We start from the raw sequence: 23,164 nt of genomic DNA, 5'->3' as shown, positions 1-23,164 counted from the left end.
TCTTGTGACAATTCAATGTTCTGCTGGGAAACGTGTGAACCTGATATTCATGTGGATGTTACTTAGACATGTACCACCCACCTAGACCAGACTAGGCATCCATCCCCACCCCATGGCAGTAGCCATCCGCAGCAGGATGCAGCCGGACACAGACACACACAAAAAAAAACGATTTAGGAACAACTAAAAAAAGAAAAACAGGACGACCCAAAGGCCCCACTAACAACATCCTGTTGCCAGACCCCTCAGAAGACCCATTTCCATTGATGAATCAACTCTTTTAGAGGCACAAGAGAGACCTACACAATATTAGGGAGGTGGTCATAATGTTATGCCTGATTGGCGTATAGCTCTGTAAATTCCTAATGTTCTTAAAATCCGCAAGGAAATCTTTAAAAAGTGCAGAATCTTGCCACTAATTATAAGATTCCTTTAAAAAATAGTTTGTTTGCTTAGTATCGGTTTGTGCACAATTTAAAAAACTACACAAGATTAGATTAGTGACATTAAAAAAACTAAAATATGAGTATAGAGTTAAGGTTATTAATTATGGATCACTTGCTAGAAATAAAAACTAGAAAAAAATAAAATAATAATAGGGCTAAAGGGACTTTCTAGGAAGCAAAACACCATTTTTTAAGTGACCTGAACTCCTTTAATTTGTGTTTTATTATGTCATAGTATGCCACTGCTCCCATGCAAATATTTTTAAACCGAGGAAGCGTTTCCCGTCGCGGTCCTGATACGGGTCAACCAGCCTCTGCGTCGTGTGCGCGGAGATGAAACTGAGCCCTGGAGCAGGCGCCGCCTCTCGGGGAGCCTCCCACCAATAAAGTCATCGCTGAGGCGGGACGATGACTATCCCGACGTGCTGGCAACAGGTTGCACTGGTAGCTGGCGGGGGGAGAATTTCCCGATGTCCTCGGTTCATTGAGTAACATCTTCTCATCCCTTCAAACGCTCCACAGAGCTACTGCTGCTGCTCGTGTTGCCGCCGCTGCTGTCGTTGTCAGGACTGACACATGCGGGACCCCTGACGGAGGAGGAGGAGGAGGGAATTCCGGGATTTGGACCATCGTTGCAGGTGCAGTAGAACAAGTGCGATTTAAAACAGCTGCTTCCTGTTTATTTCACTTCGCGAGTGATGAAAGTGCGAGTGATACTGTGGATAATCCTCGCGTTGCTGAGGGGACGTTTTCTAACATTAAGCAGAGATGGACACCTGTGGCTTTGTGACAGGATTTGGCGGCCGCCCAGCTTTTCCTGCTCACGATTATGACCGAAAACAAACAGAGAGGAAAAGCCTTTTGTTTGCTTGCAGACTACTTTTTTTTTGTCCCCTTCCACATACAGCTTTGAATATAGCTCTGTCTCTTCGTCTGCGTGTGTGTGCGTACTCCGCCGCTGTGTATAATTGGATCTGTCCGCGCCGCGTAAAGAGGATATGAGAGGTTATTCTAGCAGGTAAAAGCTCCAAATAGGATGCGTCTGGTCGCGGGGGGTGGGTGCGTTGGTTGTTTATCTTGTTGCTCCGCTCGTGGCCCCGGCGGCCCGTGTAAACAAGCCGGTGGTTTCGACGCGCACCGATACTGACTGACCGGATAGGTGGGTGTGACGCGATTAATCCTGGAGCAGACAGGTGCTTCAGGGTCTGCTCTGCTCTAAAGCTTTCTCCGGTTTGCTAAGAATTTAAAAGTGACTTTTATTTGTTTTTAATGTATTTATGAGTCAAGCTATGTAAATAAGTTTGCCAAGGAGATTGCCTTGCATCGTAAAGCATAAAGATAAGCCTCATAATAGTCCCACACATCCTTGTTATATCCTTATAGCTTTCAGCTGATAATTTACTAGATGTTAGGAGGTGCTTTTTCCTCATTTGTTTTCGGGTAAATTCAAAGTAAATTGCACCCAAAATAGTCCTGACCTAAAAACTTATGCTTTGGGCCACGCTTAATGTTCACTTGGAGGTGTTTGGGTAAACATGTGCCTTTAATGAGGGCCTAGTATTACGTTGTTGTTGCTTATTTAGACAAAAGAAGCTGCCCCTACATCACCCAGACCATAATATTGGTGGAGGTGATGCTTTTTTGCCAGTGTGGCTTTTCTGTTGCAGGAAATTGACCGATTGTTTAATTATTCATTTATGTGTGCTTGATGATGTATTCAAAAATCTGGGTTATTATTAGAAGACACTCTATTTAAAGCCTAAAATAAGTAGTTAAACATGGTTTTACTTTACTTGTGCAATATAATTCAGTACGCCAAACACCTCACACTTGTTTTATGCTGTATTTATTTCCATTTATCAATTCAAATATTTTATCAAACAATCTGTAAGTTTAAAGTACTGTTTAGATGACTTAAACCGTGCATACACGGCTCCCAGTCGCTCCTCTATTTATGGATGCTTGTAATTAGATTCTATATTTTAACCACATCCCCAAGCCAAAGCATTAAAGGCAAACATAAAGTTGCTCAGACACCTGAGGCCAAGAGAAAAAGTGGGAGAAGGTTTGAAGCCAGAGGAAGGTGCAGGTGCAGAGCCAGAGGAAAGGGAGCCGTGGCTGCTGGGTAAGGAGAAAAGGGACAAGTGACGGCTGACACTCCAGTTTGGTGACATTCCTGTCTCTGTTGACACAGCTATAACTTGTGACAAGCCAGAGGGAGAGAGAGCATGAAAGGAGGTGAACCAGTTGTCGCCAAACAGCTCGGCTCAGCTACTGGTGGCTGAGGGCGAACGACAACTGAGCCCTTTGTTCAAATCTGTGTTTGGCCATGGAACATATTTACACCTGGTGGCTTTTAGTGTGATCAGCAGCCGAGGGCTGAGCAACACTTGATAACACTGAGACACAGATTTACTAACACAAGAATGGGCCCTTCTTTTTTTTTTTCGCCGCCACGTCATTGTTTTCATGTGCATGTTGTGCAGTTCTTCTGGCTTGGCGTTGAGACGGGAGATTTAGTTTGTTTTTGAGCTGTATTTTTGGTCTCCAGCTTGTCATCTCTGAAGTAGTCTCTTCACTTTTTTTATTTACTGCCTGTGCGGACAGTTTTCCGCATGTGTAGGCTTTACAGTTGACGTTGCCCTAGTTCTCAGTTTCCTCTTAATCTGTCCTTATTATACAAATGCAAACCACGCGCAATGCCTGAAAGGGAACGTCTGGAATCCTAAGAATGTTTTTGGGAAAGACAAAGTCTGACTTTGATCCACTAATCTAACCTCGTTGCTAGTAGAGGAGCTGTGCGTTACATTATAACCAGCAGTCAGTCAGTGCTGGTTATGTTTTAATTCCTGGGAGAGTCACATATGTGGCGGCTGTAGGGATTCACGAGTGGAACAGGGTTGGGCTGAAGGACAAAAATCAACATTAGCCGAGGCTTAATATTAAGATCAGTGTACGCCGGGGAAGAAATGCTCACAGAAGTGCTTTATCGTGATTGCTTTACACGAGTACTTTCCTGCCACTTGCAGAGATACCGAACGAAGCTTATTAGACTTGACTTCCACCAGATGGGGAATTCACAGCAGGTGTATGTGCATATAATGAGCTGGTGCAGCTTAAAGTAAACAGTCTACGCCTGAGTGGCTCTGCTCTGAAGTTTAGTGGCTAGGGAGACTGGCAACAGCAGAAAAAGGCAGAGAAAGAGAGGAGGCCCATTCCTGACATAGTCCCTAGTGTTTAATGCTCCGCAGAGCCTGGACAATAGGAGAAGTATTCGCCTTCTCATGGTGTTCATTCTCAGAGTAAATAAGACGGGCAGGCTTAGGCTGTACTACGAACGTGGCAGCTGGGAATTATCTCTATGAACTGAAAATGTATCAATTAAACAGGTTTCAGTGAACATGAAATTCCAACTGCAACGCTTCCAGCATCTCTCTGCGTCTGGCATGGTTTTCATGTCATATATAATACACAAGAATAGCTTTCGGTTCAGTTTTTAAAAATGTCATCTTTTCTCCCTCTCACTAGTAAGAAAGCTTAAAAAAAGATCCTCCTTCAGTCAAGGACTGGATCAAAGTGGCCCAAGATATTTTTGAAATGGAGAGACTAACATTCATTCTCAGGCTGGAAACGAATACATTTGAGAGTTTAGTTTTCTTTTTTTCCTCTCTCTTTCAGTGTGCAGCTTTTGGGTTATTTCAAGTTGTACATGTGTGCACATTTCTTGGATACTATCAACTGATGGTAATTTCCCGTCATGTCCACCTTTTACCTTTTTACATGTAATGTATATTAATTTGTTGAAGTTTCCCAGTGGTCCTGGAGGGCCATGTCAGTGGGATAGTTGTAACTGCCTGTAAATTTATGTTGTCTTGGTTTAGTGTTTAGTGGCAGTGGTGTGTGTACGAGGGTGCAACATGTATATTCTGCTTTTCTGAATGAAAAAAAAAAAGTTAAAATTCACTTTTATTAACTAGATGCCTAATTATAGGCAGATTAGATTGCAATAATTGCATTGCATAATAATAATAATAAAGATGAAAGATTTACAAAAGACAAAATTAAGCAGAGGTCAGTGGTTTAAGTACCCAGATCTTTAGTACCAATTTGAAAATACTGCATCTTATTTCCCTTAAATGGAATTTTAAAGCCTGAAGTTTTAAACTCCAACTCTATTTTGCAATACAGAATACCTTTTATAAATGTTGACTCTCCAAGTACAATGGTGAGGTAACTCCTTCATCACTGACATTAGTCATGACTTCATAAACAAAACTGGTGGAATAACCACACCTTCCCTTTCTACTGCAGCCACGAGCAGTGCAACTATATCCACCGATTCAGCAGGGTCTTGTTTTCACTGTTTTCCCAATGCTGTTCTACACTTAAATACATAAAAAACACCACTGAAGGAGCCAGTGGGCGTCTTGTACTGATGTCTTTCTGTAAACAAACAGACGCAACAAACTGAGCTTTTTAATGTTAAGCATCTCATACACTCTTACAAACTCTCCTAGTGGATTTTTTTCTTTTGTTTCACACACATACACACTCTGAAAATAATAGGCCTCAGCCCACACAAAGAAGTTCTTAGTGCCCCAGTGGCATATTTGGCATGACATTAATACAGCGTGTTCTGACTGGGAGAGGAATTTAACCTGCAAAGTAGCTGGGGAAGATGACAGCTTAATCAAGATATACCAGCAATCTGAAATTTTAGCCAAGTCACCGTGACTCACGGTGGGAAGAAAACAAACAGTTTACACGAAAAACAAGGACGTACTAAAGAGAGTTCAATCTTCTGGAAGTCTAGATTGTGGATTAGAAAAATGGTCTTATCAGCTTCAGTTTGCTCAGTCCCTTTGTAACCTGTTCCACTGCATCACCTGATTTGCATTCCTGCTGTTTTCCCTCTTTGTCCGCCCATGCTGTCCGCACAGAAACCAGGAAGTGAACATGAGCGGCCTCTCCACCGACAGGAAGCCCCTCGTGGACTACGGCGTTCAGATCCGCTTCATCAAAGACCTCCACGACACGGGCGGAGCTTACCCCGACAAAGCCAAGGGAAACAACAGCGCGGCGACTCCTCCTTCCAACAAATATGGCGTGGCGGTTCGGGTTCAGGGAATCTCTGGACAGCCGTACGTGGTCCTCAAAGATGGAGAGAAAGGCGACTCATATGGAGTCCAACTTAAAACGCCCACTCCCAGCTCGGGGCCAACTTCACCAGTTAACAGCCTCCCTAAGACTAAGAAAGAACCAACGGACTTCACAAACCCTTATACCCCCGTTGGGAATACATCACGCTCACCTGTATCTCCAGCAGAGGATGAGGACGGGGAACTCTTTGGGAGCCCTCTAAAAAGACCTCCTGGGGACGGGCAAGCAGGAACCCAAGGGGAGGAGGAAGGTGGAGCTGGGAGAGACAGGCCAGTAGAGAGGCCTAAGGCTGAACCTCAGCTTAAAAAAGCAGTCGGTGAAACGGTGAAAAGTAAAGACTGGACCAATAACGAGGGGTATAACGAAGCAGGACTCAAACCTGTCAAATTAAAGTCAGTGGGACCCAGAGGGTTCAGGCAAGTTACCCCCAGTTTCACCGGCTCTTTGGGGAGGTACAGTGGCAAGAAGCTGAGCGCAGATCCCTCTTCATCAATCCCAGAACCTCCAGCAGCAGCGTCCACCGCAGCAAAGCCTGCCCCAGAGCCTGCCCCAGAGCCTGCCCCAGAGCCTGCCCCAGAGCCTGCCCCAGAGCCTGCCCCAGAGATCGACACCAAGTCCTTGGCTCCCATCAACAAGCTCATCAGCAAGTTCAACAGCGGGGCTCCGGAGAGCGCCCCGCAGACCAGAGGACGCTCAGGGGCGAGGCAGCGCCTCAGGTTTGACGAGCGCAGGAGGTCCAGAAGTCTCGATGCCCGCAAAGATCCGCAGCTGGAAGGGTCCCTCCCCTCTCCCATTTCTCCGTTTCTAAATCCCTACGCTGACACTCCACCTACCCCGACAAATTCACTGATGTCATCTGCTCCGGCGAGCGGTAGCCTGGGAAAGAGCCCTGCATCTGTTGCCAAGGTGACAGCCACCGAGGCCCCAAAGGCGAGCCAGAGAAAGTCACCAGAGAAGTTTGTTGCCAAGGACACCCCTCCAGCTATAGCAAAAAAGCCTGTAAGTGGCATCGACGGAAAGATTATGAGCTATTTGCAGGTATTAAGTTGTTTCTTGGTTCTGTGTTGGTTTCCTTACATTGGTCTTACTCTCTGTTTGAAGGAGATACTTCCAAGGAGCTTCAGTCAAAACAAAGAGGCCGTTAATGGGGAAGAGGCTCAAGTCAAACAAGCCATCTATAACATCCTCAAAGAAGGGTATGTAAAACTTCAAGAATGTTACATGTTAAAGATTATATGGATACATACATTTCTTTCCAATAAAATCCTGTCTCCTATGTTTCCCATCAGCACCACTGAGAGTGAAGGATCCCTCAAAAGAAAAGCCAACCTTGTGTATGACACAACCAGCAGTTTAAAGGTATTTTAACATGCACATTTATTTAGTGATCTTTAGGGAAATGGCATTTAAATATCTGCAGTCTAATGTACACTGCCTTTGAGGGATAGCTCAAAAGCAGTTTAGGAAATAACTTTATTCACTTTCATGCTTGGAGGTAAATAAAGTCTGAAATCACTCTCATGCCTTTAAGGCAAGTATTAAGCTACAAGTAGCAGCTGATTAGATAGTTTGGCTGGCTAGCCCCAACAGCAAACGAGTCTCCATAAACCTCTGTGTTAAACTGCTCAGCTTAACATCAGACATAAACAGCTTTTACAGTCTGGTGCAAAATCACTTTAAGGATAATTTCTCCATTCATGACAACTCTACCGGAGGTGGAATTTAACATGACTCATCTTTTAGATGAAGGTTTAAAGCTGCGGTTCTCAGACGCAGTCACACACAGCCAATTTGGCGGCAACCAGTTCCACCCACACCGAGCTTCAAAACCACTCTTGAGAAATCAATAAAGTAAAAAGAAAAAAAAACATGCAATGGAGAAATCAATCAATCACTCACGGTTCGTCCATTTTTATATAAATATAGTCAGTGGATTTAAGCTAATGAGCGTCGGGCTGTAGCTTTATCTGGTCATAGATAAAAAAAAAACTTTTTCTCTTTGCATGAAAGTGAAGATAAAATAGATCAACCTTATAAGTAGGTCTGATGGGATAAGTTATTGTGCAGTTATTGGTCAGTGTCTTTCAGTGGTATCTAGGAGTCACCTTCTCATTCCAGCGCCTCTTGTCATGAAGCTAACAGATGGTTGGCGGCTTGTCCTCTTTTCTAAGGATATGAAGTTTCTGTTACATTCACTTTGTCTCCATGGGTGCCCTTTAAGGAGGACAAAAAAAAAAAAATGAAAGAACACGATGACTGTTCTGTCAGTTTGTGTCATGTTTGCTCCTTTTGTGCTTTTCTTCTCACAGTTATGAGAACGCACACACCCACACCCCCTTTAAATTTGCATCCTTCTGCATAAATCTCCATACAGAGATGATTCCTCTGTGTCCTTATCGCCGTATATTACGTCCACTTCATTATGCGCGATGCCCCTTGTTATGTGCTTCTCGGCGTGTTTGGGGCCGCGGCCGCCGGTGAATTATTTGCTCATCCCGTCTCTTGGCAACGACGCACCTGCAGAGGAAAGCTGAGTGCGTTGAGGGCGCCGACATTGAGAGCCATCAATAATTGAGATGGAGTGGAACCCTGCACCAGCTGGGGGTTGACGCGTCGGATGGGACAGATCCTCCTCTCAGGGGTCCTGTTGTTACAAAGCCTCTTTGTTGGGCACGACGTTAACCGCGCTGTCCGCTTTAGCGGCCTCGGTGGTTTGTTTATCCGAAAGCGGTCGTCTCGAGCTCTCCAGAAGCAATGCACAGAGTAAATAAATAAATCCTCAAACAGCATCAAACCTTAGGATGAAGGAGTCTAGTCTGTGATTTTCTTTTGCCATCGGCTATTTCAGCAGCTTAACCAGAACATTGATCTTGTCTGTGTAAAATATGATCAGAGCAGTGTCAGATTTTTTTATTTATTATTTTTACATCAAAGGTCTTTGGAATAGAGCCAGTGTCCAGATTAATATACCAACAAATGATTAGAAGCTTATTTCAGAGTAGTAGAAGTAGTGTATTGATTTACGAAGGAAATGTGAAGCCCCTTCAGACTAATGTCTGTGGTTTATTCTAAGTGCTCGTGGTGTTTTTTGGACCGTTACTGGTGAATGTGTGTCAAATGGAGAGCGATGGAGTTAATGCGCTGACACCCTGCGTGTGGCCCTGCTTAAGTGGGGATCAGATACCGGTGTGTTGGGTTACCTGAGTCCAGCACAGCTGATGTGTGCTCGTTAGGATAGCGAGCCATGGCAAAGGGCATGTTTACATGCTGTGACCTGTCAAACCAAAGGTTCATTTAGGTTGTGAAGAGTGAGATGCTATTTTAAGACTCTTCCAGCTTTTTCTTCCGCATTGCAACTCAAGCTGAAGACGTCAGATTATCCAGAAATTCATGTAAAAATACATCGATCAGGCATGAGGAGAAGTGTGACTTCACATCTTTTATTGTTAACACACACAAGAATGCAGCTGATGCAACTAATACAAAGGGCTCTGAAGAGCTTCTGCTTACTCCCAGTTATGCTATCTTGTGAAAATTATCTCTTTGTGAGGACAGGGAGACACTCAAATGTCCCAGAACGGGATTATCTACAAAGTGTCCTGCGGGGGACGAGAAGAAAGTGAAAGCTAATCTGTACAAAATATATCTTTAATAATCCATCGCTGATAAAGTAACGGAGAGGTCCCCCCGAGGAGCGGAGTCATCCGTTGCTCCCTTCGGTCTTTGTGCGCGTGCCTCTGTAATGAGTGTGTAGGAGGATAAGAAAGGTTTCATGGGCAGCCTGCATTTATACCTTTCCCGACCGGCGGAGCGGTGTGGGCGACGAACGAGCGGCTTCTTCTCCTGCAGCCTGTCAGAAGCAGCTGTTTATGCCTCTTTTGACGACGTCTGAGCGCACTGGCAGCGATTGTTCTTTTCCACAGTCAGAATCTAGGGCAAGGAATCCAAGCCAGGGTTTTTCTCTTGTAAAGTTGAAGATAACACAGAGCAGACGATTCGCTCACGCTGTCGACAGTGGCACTCTCGCATTGTGTTTCCAGACCTCCTCACTGTTTCTGGTGCACTTCTCTGCCTCAGTTTCCTCCTCATTGTGTGTTTGTGTCGTGCTTTGTACAGAAGGGAGGATCGGATGGAGGCCTCAAGAAGGGGAACCTCGATGAACTTCAGGAGCAGCTCAAACTCTGCAGGAGAGACTTGCTGCAGGCCCATGATGAGTAAGGATGTGTTTGTGGTTGCAGCGTGTGCACTTAAAAGCCATCTATGATAAGCTTCAAGTGACTGCGGGCGTTTTGGATCATTTCACTCATCATCGCCTGATGGATCGCCTTGTCACCGAGAGTGATGATGCAATACTGATAATGTGTGTGCAGGCTGGCTGTGGAGCGTATGGCCAGAGGAAAGGCAGAGACTCGTCTGCACCTACAGGAAGATCAGCTGGCTGAGCTCCAGGAAGAGCTGAGGAGGGTTTCAGAAAACTCGCCGTCCTCAGACTCTCAGTCGGTACGAACGCCACTCAGTCACACGCGTAAACGAACACAAACGTTACACCTCAGTGGCCGTTTAACCACCTGTACCCTTTCCTCCGCAGGACGTGGCGGTCCTGAGGGCCGACCTGGCCGAGGCCACCATGCTGCGCCAGCGCCAAGAGGAGATACTACACCAGCGAGAGCGGGAGCTGACGGCCCTGAAGGGAGCGCTGAAGGAGGAGGTGGAGTGCCACGACAAGGAGATGGAGGCTCTGAGGGAGCAGTACGCCCAGGACATGGAGAACCTGAGAAGAACCATGGAGCAGGTCACACAGGTTTGTAAGGACTCACCTGTAGCCGCCCAGTCCTCACCTCATCCGCAAAAAAATCAGTGAAAACCATGGAAAACAGAGATAAAAGGAATCGAAACTGTGCAGCTGAGACACATAATAAGGGGATTCCTTTGACTTTTTCATCCAGTGTGGGACTGAAGGCGCACAACAAGAATACTGATTAGTGCAATTAAAAGAATTTGTCACATAAACACCCGAAAGTATGTTTGATGTGAGAGGTCTGTGATCTCAGCATGATTCATTTGGACGAACAACACGATTTAAATTAGGTTCTTGTACAATGAGGGGATTCTGTGTGTTTCTGGTTCCAGAAGCAGTGAGATTTTATTCATTCAGTAAAACACAAAAAATGGTATAGAAACCAGCATTGCCGTAAATAGATACAATTCTACTCCATGTATTTTCATTTTTTTTGCTTTTCTACAAAGTTTATGTGCTTCCAAAAGTTGTTTTGTGAGGTGGTTTTGAGGTGTTATTGTTTCAGCGCCACACCAAGAGCCTGCAGCTGGTACGGTAATCAACCAGGAAGGATTTATTACCACTTTGGCTACGGGAAACAAATCTGCAGCACAGCAGTTACGATATCTTCTCATATGTTGGGAAACTGCACTCTTAAGACAGAAACAATCCAGAGAACATATTTTTGTTTTTACATCATCTCTTTGTACAGCTGAGATAAGAGAGCAGTCAGGTTATACCTGTCAGACAGTTTGTGTCCTGCATGAGTTATATCCAAAAGGTGTTTGAAGTAACTGGTGCCACGAATTTCCATTAAGGGCTGGGTACTTACCTGTAGTTAAGGAGGAGACTGTGCGCCTAAGCCGAATGGTGCTCTAACAAAGCCACTGTCAGTGGGTGCCTCCAGTCTCAGGGTGTGAATGGTATCGAAACTTTTTGGGGACAGAAGTCAAAACTGCAAGTTTCTGGTTATTACATAAACAAGTTAAGCAAGTTTCTGATGCTTTTTACCCACAAAGTTTTCCTATTTAAACCGGCGTTTACAGGCTATAGTGTTTGAGTTGTGTTGCCTCCAGCTAAGCCCCGTCCCTCAAAAAACATGTGAAGGGGTCTATTAGGAGGAGGGGAAAGTTGTGCTTTGATGTTGCATACACCTGTTATACATCCATGTGTCAAAATGCAGTCAGTGTGAGTCGGACATCATGAGGCGTGGCTAAACCCAGCGTCCAGAGTTAGCACAAAAGAATATTACTCGCAATGCAAAACTTTTCCGAGTTGGATTTCTACGGTAGAGTTTCTGTTTCTACCAGTGGACTATTTTTGGAGCTCTGTAGGATGGAAATTTGAAGAATATATGTGTATACAGGAATAGATCGTCATGCAGATTTTTTGGAGACGGCAACAGCAGCGTCAGGAGAAAAAAAAAAAAAAAAGAAGAAGTAACATGCAGCCTGAGAGGAAGAAGTGAGTAGACAAGCTGTTTCTGATGAGGTTATTTATTTGACGAGAAGAAGTCGGGTGATTTGTGATGTCTGCGCCGGGCTTTATCTTGTTCTTTGGTATTTTGTGGTGTTATCTTTTCATATTTAAATGCACAATGGTTCTGCTCCCTTGGGCTGAATGTTTGCCTTGAAACGAAACTGAATTAATAGAAAATGTGATAGATATAGATTTTGAGTGTATGAAATAACAAAAAAAGGGGTAATAGATAATAAAACCATGTTAAAGGTCCATATATATTTCACTCCTTTAAAAAGTTAATGTAAACCTCACGTGTCCACAGAGCAGCCCTGATCTAAATGGGCTGTTTAAGTGTCTCTGCCTTTAAATGCAAATGAGCTGCTGTCCACACTGTAAAAACTCAGGTTCAAACTGTTCAAACCAACCTGCGAAGGAGCTGATTTTGTCACAAAGGCCTTGACTCACTCAGACACTCTTTTCATCCACGAAGAAAGAAACTGTTGGTCTCGGACACAAAAAAAAATAATAATGAAGCTGATGATTTCACAATTTAAACATCACCTCCCATAACTCTAAAAATAACTGTGTGCGTGTTTCATTGGTACCTCAGTCGCAGGAGCAGATAGAGGAGGAGAGGGAGAGGGTAAACGCCTCCGTATTGACGCTGGAGGAGGAGCTGGAGAGCTGCAGAGATCAGGGAGAGCAGTGGAAGACGGAGCTGGACGCCACCTCCCAAGATCTCCGCCACACCAGAGAGGAGTTAGTATCTTTAAAGCTTTACAAAAGTTCTATACGTTTCACTAAATGTCAGTATAGATATTGTGTGGGCCGGGGCAGTATTTTGTCTTTGTGCGATTCTTTTCCAATATCCTTAAAATATGTCAAATTAAAATGATGATGTGTCCATAAATCTGTTTATTCTAGACAACTTATGTATATTTGTAAGTACTGGAGCCAACAGCAAACATACACATCAGAAGCATCACAAATGTATGCACAGCCAATCTCCATGGCTATGAACTGCCTTTTATAACATATTTTAAGCCTGGGTCGAGAACCAGATGCGTTCCATCTTATTTGATGTTTTTATTCATGTCATAGTCGGGAGGGTTGGTTCAAAGAGCTTTAAACTTCTCACTGAAAGCTTTAGGATATACATCGAAAAGATCCTGTAAGAACTGTCTTTGGCTCGGCCCTGTAAATATTCCATTTCATATTACATTTGTTTTAATGCATCCACTTCTTCTTCTTCTTTTTTTTATTTTTATTTGCTTGACTCTTCCTCCTGCAGGAACGGGGGACGCTCCAACCGTCGAACGTGAGAGAAAGAGAAAAAAAAAACAAATACTTAGCCTGCCCCTGTTTTGGTTTGAGTTGGTTTCAATCAGCTGAGAGTTGAGATTTGTTCCCGTGAAATCCACCTGAATGAGTGGATTTTGTATCTGATGATGTCTGCTTTGATCATTACATCATCAGTGAGCTCACCCAATCACTTCAGTGTCAAAAATTAAGAGTCGGCTTTCCTGATCCTTCCTCAAGGCCAATCACTCTTTCGTTGTTTGATTTATTTTTTTTTCCTAAACCACGTATCTGATTTTCTTTAGTGAGTTAATAAGTGAGTGATACATCTCAGATTGATGCAATGTGCTTTGTCTGTTGCGTGTTGCTGCTGCTGTGATCTTCTGTCTTGTCTCGTATGCAGATTCACCCATTAAAGCCGTATCTAATTTAGGATCTGCTCTCTTTATGCAGGCTGTCAAAATGTCGTTTGGAGAAGGAAGAGTTTGAAGGCGCTCTGAAGGAGCTTCGGAAACAAACGCCCGATGATAGCCGTTCTTTAGCAGAGGTAATCCGCCAGCCAGAGCAAAGATTACACTCACTGTGTGGGTGAAATGCAGGGGCTCATCCCTTTTGTTTTACAACACGTTGTCTTTAATCTGTCAGAGCGGCGCTGTGGTCGTGGGCTTTTTCCTTTTCGATGGGAGTTTAGATTATTTCTCCCTTTCTGCGTTTGCCGCATAAACATCCCACACTCGCACTAAGGCATTGTTTCGCGCCTCGCACATTCCTCTTCCTCGCATGCACGTTTATTCATCTCTGATTGCTTATCCCAAGGAGCTTCGGCGTTGCCGTGACGACCTGAAGCGGGCCCGCGCCGATCTGGACAAACAAAAGGCCGAGCTGGACGGGAAAAATGAGGCACTCGAAGCCCTGAAGAAGGCGAGCGGAGAGAAGGAGGCCGAGCTCAAGTCCGAGATCGGGAAACTGAAGGAGCAGTCGCAGAGGGACAAGGCTGAGCTGGAAAAGGCCATTGAGAAGGCAAAGGAGGTGAAACGTGGATCCTATATAATAAAAAATAAATAATAATTAATTGATGTATACATGAGATTACAGCTTCATGTCTTTACAGTCATCGGCTGGGCCCACGGGGAAGACGGTGGTGGACCATGGAACCAACCTGGACCTGCAGCAGGAAAACACTCGGCTCAGGGAGAGGTTGAGCCGCATGGTACTGCAGCAAAAAAATCATCTGTGCACAACAAAAACACAACGGAAACGTCCTCCCACACAGATAACATTTTCAACCAAGAGTTGTGAAATAAATTACATTCAAAGAACAACTCCCAGCGTGTTTGCTTAGAGATGAAGAAACTAATTTAAATGGGCCTGCTGAGGGCACAGATATAATGTATCAAACGCAACAGATCCACATTATGAAAACCTGAAGCAATACTTATGGAAGTTGTTCTGCTCTAGACTTCATCGTCTCACCCGATAACCTCTCATTCTCCAGACAAGGCTTCACTCCAGCTTGCCCCTGAGCTCGGAGGACACGGTGGAAGCTCTGGAGGACGAGAACCGCTCCCTGAAGACGCAGCTGGAGGAGGCCAAGAGAGGGGCCACCCGCCTGGGCAAGGAGAGAGACGAGCTGACCCGGCGGCTGGAGGAGAGAGACCTGGAGAGGGAGGCGCTGAGGAGAGGCAAGAGCGACCTGGAGGAACAGAAGCGACTCCTGGACCGAGCCCTGGAGAAGATTAACAAAGAGGTGCGTAACGAAGCGCGCTGGGGTTAAATGAACTGTCTGCCGTGGCTGGTAAACACAGATTCGGTTCATTACCTCATTTTTGCCGTCCGTTTTTGCTCTCTCAGATGGAGATGATGATGGGAGATTCTCGTCAGTCGGTGGCTGCCCTGCAGACGCAGCTGGAGGAGTACAGGGAGCGCTCGAGGAAGGACCTGCAGGAGGCGCAGCGCAACAGCAAGGACAGGCTGGCCGAGCTGCAGAGGGCTCAGAACAATCTGAAGGCCCAGCAAGAAGAGGTGAGGGGCAGCGATGTTCGATACCACATTTTTTTTTTTCCCCGATCCGGTACTGAGTAAAATTAAGGCTGGTATCGGCGACACCAGTCACATACCGATTCTTTGTGTACATACACCCTAATGTGTGTGGTAAACCTAAAAAAAAGTAGTGCATTTCAAATCAAAGCTTCATAAAGAATACAAGACATCAGAGTAATTTATTTATCGAGCTAATACAACAGCAGAGAAAACTAAATATGTGGTATTTGAAAGACTAAAACAAAGAAGTAAGTAAAATAATAAGACCGTTAAAATAAATTTAACTATTAAGAAGTACTATAAAATGGAAACTTGCCTCTTAATTGTGACACATTGTGCCTTGAATTCTGTGTAGTGATTTAACCAAACCGTGTTTCACCAAGTATCGATATTTTGATTTGAAAATCGATTTTAGAGCATAAAAACTTGGTATCGGAAGTATCAATATTTCAGTATCGGTAGGCACATCACTAGTGAGGTGGATTTGAGCTGAAAATAAAAGGGAGAATTCGGGGGAAACATGTTCAAGACAAAACCACGAACAAAGTACCAAAAGAAAGCACTTAAAAAGGCATAAAAGGCAGCACGGCTCACACTGAATTAAAGTACTGTTACTTTCTGTAAAAGGCGCCAAGGTGAAACTTAACTAAATACTTGCAAGACAAAAGCACATGCCAATCAGCCTTTAATTTTGCTTTGATTTTAGGATTAATTAGCAAATGTTAGCATGCGGCTGTGAGTTCAAGAAGAAAAGTGGAAAACATAAGTGCAGCAGGTCATTTTCAGATCCATCAGACACTCAATAGTAACCTATAATTTTTGTGTCTGAAATCCTCCCGACACTTTCGTATTTTGCCAGAATTTGTCTGAAGGCTGCTGATAATTTCCCCACCCTGTGTCAAATTGATCTGTTCTAATATGGCTGTAGACTGCTCAAAAGTTATTTTAGGGTAACACGTTCTCGCTGAAACTGCCTAAAGTACTTTTCAGGAGTTGAAAGCGAATCAGAAAAATGGAGACGAAAAACTGTGCCGAGATATAAAAGTTGTGGGGAAAGTTTCTCACAGCGCAGCAGGGATTTATATATATATAAAAAAAAAAAACTCGAGAGGAGCAACACGAAGGATAACGCCTCGCATCCTCGCTCCAGGTTTCCCGTCTGAAGAAGGAGCTGCTGGCGTGCAGCGAGGACAGAGACAGCGCCCAGCTGGAGCGGGACCTCCTCAACAACCGCCTCAAACACTTGGAGAGCGAGCTGGAATCGGAGAAGAGCACGCACACCGATCGCACCCGGGAGATCAGAGGTCTGGAGGTGAGGCTCGAAGGTCGTGACCCCGGGAGCCTAAAGATGGCTGGGGGTAAATCCGGGATGCGGTGATGCGTCCGCATGTGAGGCTGAGGTGTCGGAAATGTTAAACATGTACACATCTGTGTGTGATCGCAGGATAAACTTAAAACAATGGAGATCGAGCTGGACGAGGAGAGGAGCAACGTGGAGCTCCTGAACGATCGCATGAACCGGACCAGAGACCAGGTGCAACATAAGAATAGTTGAATACACACAAGCGAATGAGCAGGAGGCCTTTCTTTGTGTCTGACCTTGGTTTATTCTGCTCGCGCTCCTTTCCCTCCCCTCAGGTGGACCAGCTCCGGTCAGAGCTGATGCAGGAGCGATCGGCGAGACACGACCTGGAGATGGACAAGAGCGCTCTCGAGAGACAGGTATCCGCACACGTTCAAGCAGGAAGAGATATTTAAAACAGGTTTTTGCAAAGTCTGTGGTTTGTCATCGGCACGCCGTCGCTTCCCTTTCCTGTGCAGCTGAAGGAGCTGAAGTCTCGCATGGCGGACATGGAGGGACAGAGTCGGCCCTCACCTGGAGTCACCCTGCTGGAAAGCAAAGTTCAGGAGCTGGAAGAGAGACTACGCAGTGAAGAAAGGTATGACGGAGGACATGCATACAATCTCAGTTTAAAGATGAGGTCGTTTATGTGTATGTGTCTACCTGAAAGGACTGAGGAAAGGAATAAAAACATTATCACAATATAGCTGATGAACACACCTGATGTAAAGTTTTATGTTTTTTTTATGAATTCTGAATTTCTCCACCCAGGGAGAAGGCCGGTATCCAGGCATCTCACAGACGAACGGAAAGAAAGCTGAAGGAAGTGACGGCCACGCTGGACCAGGAGAGGATCCAGCATGTTGAGCAGAGAGATCAGGTAGATATCACGGTTTGCATGCTCGTACGTAAACATCTCGGTTTGCACGAGGAGAAGAATACCGCTCCTTAAGGTGTTTACAGTAAATATGAAGTGGGAGTCTGCAGCTGCTAAGCTTGGCACAGACACAGCTAGCCTGGCTTGGCTCAGGACATGTATTTATTTACCTTAGATTTTGCATGGACCCAGCAGCACAAACACGTTAATCAGTGACCCACAGAGGCACTGGCTGGTGACCTTTCTTACCTTTAGACAGATCCAGGCTTGCAGGTTGCCCTTGTTTCCAGTCTTTGCACTAATCTGCTGTCGGTAGCTTTATATTTACCTGGCTTTTTCTAAAATGTTGTTTTTTTTTTTGTTTTTTTTTTTCAATGCTAGACATGTAAAGCTTGAAAACCCATCTTAAGTGTCACAGAAGATTCTTTGACAATACACAGAAGTTGGCGAGTGCATTTCATGTCACTTCATTGTCCACTTTAACAGCTTACTACAGGGGTCTTAAACGTTTTTCAGGCCAAGGACCCCCAAACTGATTAGATTAGATTAGGGTTTTAAGTACGGATTAATTAGGGACCCCCTACCTACTATACGTGTTCTATATTAAACTCAGCCTAGTGCTATTTATAAATATATATCATTATTATCATTCTGCATTCAATATTAAGGTATTCAAATAATACACAGGTTCAAATATAATTTTTTTGGCCTCAGAGCGAGCTGCACTGTAAGCTTCTCTTCTGCTAATATTGCTTCGTGCATCTGGATTTCACATGGGGACGTAATAGGGTTTTGTCCAACCTGACAGTTATTGGCTCAGCAGTGATGGGGCGGGGTCTACTGTGTACAGTGGCGCTCTGTGTGAAGGTGCTGAATGAAGATACCGTCCACTGCCTCCATTTATATCTTTACTAAAATATGTTTCATTCATGTATTTAAAGAAGTTTAAATTTGTGAGGGAAAAAAAATAAATAAATATATGAAAAATATCTAATCAACCAAAGATTTTGAACAGTGTGCAGTACCTCCACGGACCCCCTAGGGGTTGCGGACCCCCTGTTGAAGACCTATGACTTACTATCATTCTTAACTGAAACTGGGCTGTCATTAGTACACCAGGGCTTTTCCTGTCTGACGTAGAAGAGGGCTAATTTTCCTGTAGTAGTCTGGCGTTTCCTGACTTGGTGCTAATTTAACTGCCTGATGCCACCTCGTTCCTGTAGTGAAGACCATGTATAGATAAAGTTTGACCTGCTGTTTAATTATTAACATAGTCAAAACGGTAGTTGAGTGCTTCTCTTACACCAGACTAATCTCATCTCCGCTCCTCTTGACCCAAACCCAACCCTGCCCTGACCTCCCGTCCGCTATCCTCTTTCTGCCGCCTCAGCGTTCAGTAGCAGCCCCCCCTTTAGAATCGAACCGACCCCTCTAACCCTTCCCCTCCGCTCCCTCGCCTCGCGACCCCACGTCTTCACCCGCGACCTCCTCCGTTCCCCTCTAACCCCCCGCTCCTCTCCCTCTCTCTCCGTCCCCAGCTGACCCTGCGAGTGAAGGCCCTGAAGCGGCAGGTGGACGAGAGGGAGGGGGAGGTGGAGCGCTTGGAGGGCGTCCGCCGCAAGGTTCTCAGGGACTTTGAGGAGCAGCAGGAGGTCCAGGAAGCGCTGCAGGCCAAAGTCATGGCGCTGGAGAATGAAGTGAAGTAGGTGCACTGTGAAATAATTCAGGTTTAACATGTTAATTCAGACACATTTGACATAGGCTTCATCCTTTGCTTTCATTATGTGGCTGCTGTATCAGCACCAAGTGTCCTCTTTACACTAGGGGGCACTCTATAGTAACTAGACAAACACACTTGCATCAAGTGAGCTGAAAGAGCCATTGGATCTTCTGTTGCTTGCTTTCTCCCAGGCGGAAGTCACAGCCGACACTTCGCACCGCTCTGAGCTCCTCGGCTTTAAGCTCAGAGGAAGAGGACTATGACACCAACTTCTCCTCCATCCTGAACGACAGTCACCCACAGACCAGCAAGTGCTAGACGGAGGCGGCACTGAACGGCCCACACTCTTTTTTATTATCATTATTATTATTTCAGTGTCATTTTTCAGTCCCATCAGAGAAAAATATACCCAGCTCCGCTGAGCCCCGTTGCCGAGCCTGACAAACCCTGCCTCGCAGTTGTTCTTGGTTTTATTTTTAGCGCGGGAGGCCAGCAGAGACACGTTGTCAGGATAATTAGATTGCATTTTTTGAGCCTTCAGCTGTGATTGCTTGGCTACTGTCACGTTTTGTCTGATATTTTTCATTTTGCTCCCAGTCCGCGAGAGAATAGTGCTTCAGCTTGCTTTATGTTTTCAATTAGGTTTATTACGACAATATTTAAGCTCATTACCCTAGCATGGTTCGTGTTCAGGTCATGCAGGAGGATTTGCAAATCCCTTCTAAACCAAAAAACACATTTTCCTTATCGCTCTTAACTCTGTGTTTGCCTGTGCATGTTGCGTTATATCTGTCAAGTGTTGTTATCGAGTGTTCTTTTTTTGTTGTTTGTTTTTTTTACCATTGAATGTGATTCTTATGGGCCACTTTATGTGCCTGTATGTTTACACTGTATTAGCTGTGCATCCCTGCTACTCGAGACAATCAAATCACACTGTACGTAACATCCTCAGAAATCCAGCCCTATAACGTTTTTCTACTTAACCAACCATATTCCTCACTTTATTTGGTATCCTGGGGCGTATTCATGTGCACGTTTTCACTCAAATGCCTTAAAAAAAAAACGACTTTTTTTACATGTCGCTGCTGCATGCGTTCATAATCAGCCGCTGCAATGAATTAATAGTGTTTTATTATGCTTGCCCGTGCTTGCGTCTCTTTCTGTACATTCCTGCTGAAAGACTCTTTAGGGTACATTTGGAAGCCCTCCACGTTTCTCCTCGCTGCATCTGCCCCGTTAGGAATCTTAATTACAATCTTCCCATGATATTTAAACCGTATTTTGGACGTGTCACTTTTCAACTTTGTACTGGGGCGATTACAGATAAGGATGTGGTTGAACTTACAATGTGTTTATTAAGCTGCTGGGAACATTTCATACAAAGCTTCCCAGAGTTTTTTGAGTTTTTTTTTTTTTTTTTTTTGGAAATACAATTACAATAAAAAGAGGAATGTGTTTTCTAGTTATTTTCTTTTTCTGGTTATAACTTAATATTGATACGGTTTATTTTTGGGCACGGAGACATTTATCTCACACACACACACACACACAGTAGAAACGTCTCAAGAAAAGAGGCTGAGGGATATGCAATGAACTGTTCAACTGATAGGCAGCTTCTGTAAAGAGGAGAGAACAAACAGGCTCCTGACCACATATGTGTTTAAACATGGAAACGATATGAAGTAAAACAAATGTGCCTAATGAATTCAGACTGCTGAGTGTGTTTTTGCTCAAACAGAGAATGGGGAATTACGTCCTCATCACTTGTGAAGACCAGCACGAACACGTTGAATCATTTCTGCAGGGGAAACCTGTTCCAGTGTGCAAATTATTATTTGTAATACATGCGCATCTTTCGCTACAACATTTACTGTGGTGTTGTTTTTGCAGTTCTGCATGAGCTACAATAGAGTCATTACTCCTGCACGCAATTAGTCAATGCGGTATCGTGCACAATTTTTGCAGCCCAAAGAGGAATTGTCCTTAAAGGAGGTCAGCGATTGGTCACCGCGCTTGCTTCAGATGCAGTCACTTTATTAAAGCTTTCGTTTATTCTAACCAATTATCTATGATGAGCACATGAAACAAACCAGGTGTGCAGACATTGCGTCACACCTGTCTGCTTTGTATGTATTTGTGTTTGAAGGAATAGTTAGCTGCAGGCCTGGACTCCTCCACCGGCAAAATGCCCCCCATAAAAAAAAAAAGCCACGGGATAAACACACATTATAAAAACGGATACATCTGCATTGTGCATTTTCATGAAGTTTGGATAGTTTCTCTCTCGTATTTATTCAGGAGCATCCAGGTGTTGCGGATTTTGACCTGGGAGCTCTTTGCAGGTGTTTGTCTTGGCTTGGCATTCAGACTGGATGGGTTTTAAAACTTGCGGCGTCGGATTAGTTTGCGGGCATGGGTTCACAGAGGCCGACAGCAGACGTAAAAACACAGTATGAGCTGGTACTTCCAACATTTACACCAGAAACCAGCATAAAACATCAATAAAAGTGAGGAAAGTTCACACCTCACACCTTTACAGGGATACAGAGAATACGAGATCAAGGCCGGCTGCTGTCCATCAGGTTTCCTCGCCCTTTCTCTAACCAGTTCAGCATGCGGGATTATTGATGTCAAAAGATTATGTTATAGATTGCTGGGCAACAGCAAAAAATAATAACAATAACAAAAAAAACACACATTTTTACACTGGGCAAAAGTAGCTTTTTGCTACATCTAAATTGAGTGAAGTCAATGGCATTTAAATACTCTTATTTATCTATTTAAATACTCTTCAACTTATTGTCTGATTTTACTAAAATTACATCAAACATTCTCTGCAAGGCACAAACCGCTCAGAAGAACCAAGTATCACAGAGAAGAAGTGACTTTCATTTGTAAAGAGATGTGATTATTTAACAAAATCAAATTCAGATTTTCCTAGAAATAAAATCCTCCTTCACAGCTGTTTCAAAGCACATCTGACATTAAGAATAAACGCAGCGCGGTCCTGATTATGTCTGCGAATGAATTCTCAGTATTCTTCTCCCCGAGCTCCCCCGAATAAATCAGCAGTGACTTTCATTCTGTGTTCCTTCTTTGAGTCTGTAATCCTTATATGGTTTACTGTAATTACAGAAGACATCAAGCTGTTATCAAGCCTCCACCTCTCCCGACCTCCCCGTCTCTCTCAATAAATAGCTCGTCCGTCTTCCCGAGCTTTTCCTCTTCAGAGTTCGGGTTGTCTTTCCTTACACCCATCGACGTGTTTTATAATGCTCTGCCTGCAAATTAGTTCTGCATGCGTCAAATGAGTGAGCCTCACTTTGGATGATTATATGGTTACATGTGTAATTTGGTGCACGCAAACATTTGCGGTATGAAGACACAAGAGTTGAGCCGTGCGAAAAGAAGCAGCGGCTTTTGTGACTTGAGTGAAAGGAGACGCTGGTTTTCACCTACGACACAATAACTGTATCCTAACACGACGGTTGTAGCACGCAAGGGAGTTGTTTTTTTTAAGTTGAACACAAAGGAGCCTTAATTTGAATGTGAGCTCAAGATTAAAACTAAACTAGATCTAAGATCTAAACTTTTAACTGGAGGCATTTTGGACTGAGATCTGTTTCTGGTGCGATGAAAACTTCGATTTCAAATGAAGGAGAAAAACAAAACTAGTTGAAACCGCTTGTCGTTGCACAATACGCAAAAGCAGCTGCTGATCCAGCAATAGCAGAAAAATAATTAATCTTCAGATGTGGTTCGTGTTTACTCTGGGTTGGGCCTTTTTTCGAATAACTGGCTGCCCTTTGAGTTGTGTCATTCATTCATGCCATTACATCAGCTTAACCCACACGCTCCCCCACACAAAGCCGATGCGCTATATTTACAGCAGGTTATAGTATTCCAGTGATTTTGACAGAGTGGCTGCTTTTATTGGGGTGTCACAGAACAAATAATTCTTATGATAATCCAAAAGCAACCGGGATGTGAAGCACAATGTCAGCCACAGAGGAAGGAGGAAGAGCATTGTGGTAAATAAATA

At 44.2% G+C, this 23,164-nt stretch overlaps 1 protein-coding gene across 4 annotated transcripts; it reads left to right on the top strand.

Moving 5' to 3' along the window:
* Positions 1-814: 814 nt before the first annotated feature.
* On the top strand, positions 815-20,577 carry cgnb (cingulin b). Of its 4 annotated transcripts, none has more exons than XM_047605872.1 (21): positions 815-1,084; positions 5,387-6,605; positions 6,708-6,802; positions 6,896-6,965; positions 9,723-9,820; positions 9,977-10,106; positions 10,195-10,407; positions 12,455-12,603; positions 13,136-13,162; positions 13,597-13,690; positions 13,960-14,172; positions 14,255-14,353; positions 14,639-14,890; positions 14,995-15,165; positions 16,334-16,495; positions 16,628-16,717; positions 16,822-16,905; positions 17,005-17,123; positions 17,297-17,405; positions 18,941-19,104; positions 19,314-20,577. In XM_047605872.1, exons 2-21 carry the CDS (start codon positions 5,403-5,405, stop codon positions 19,438-19,440), a joined length of 3,669 nt encoding a protein of 1,222 aa, XP_047461828.1. In that variant the 5' UTR covers positions 815-1,084; positions 5,387-5,402; the 3' UTR covers positions 19,441-20,577. The 4 variants fall into 4 exon arrangements, with proteins under 4 accessions (XP_047461828.1, XP_047461829.1, XP_047461826.1 ...); XM_047605870.1 differs by lacking the exon at positions 815-1,084 and adding an exon at positions 1,141-1,464; XM_047605873.1 differs by lacking the exons at positions 815-1,084; positions 18,941-19,104; positions 19,314-20,577 and adding exons at positions 1,136-1,464; positions 18,793-18,917.
* Positions 20,578-23,164: the final 2,587 nt, after the last annotated feature.

The sequence above is a fragment of the Mugil cephalus genome, chromosome 14 (assembly GCF_022458985.1).
Source record: "Mugil cephalus isolate CIBA_MC_2020 chromosome 14, CIBA_Mcephalus_1.1, whole genome shotgun sequence".
Taxonomy (NCBI): Eukaryota; Metazoa; Chordata; class Actinopteri; order Mugiliformes; family Mugilidae; genus Mugil; species Mugil cephalus.
The sequence above is the reverse complement of the archived record's forward strand: the minus strand, read 5'-3'. Positions and strand labels throughout refer to the sequence as shown.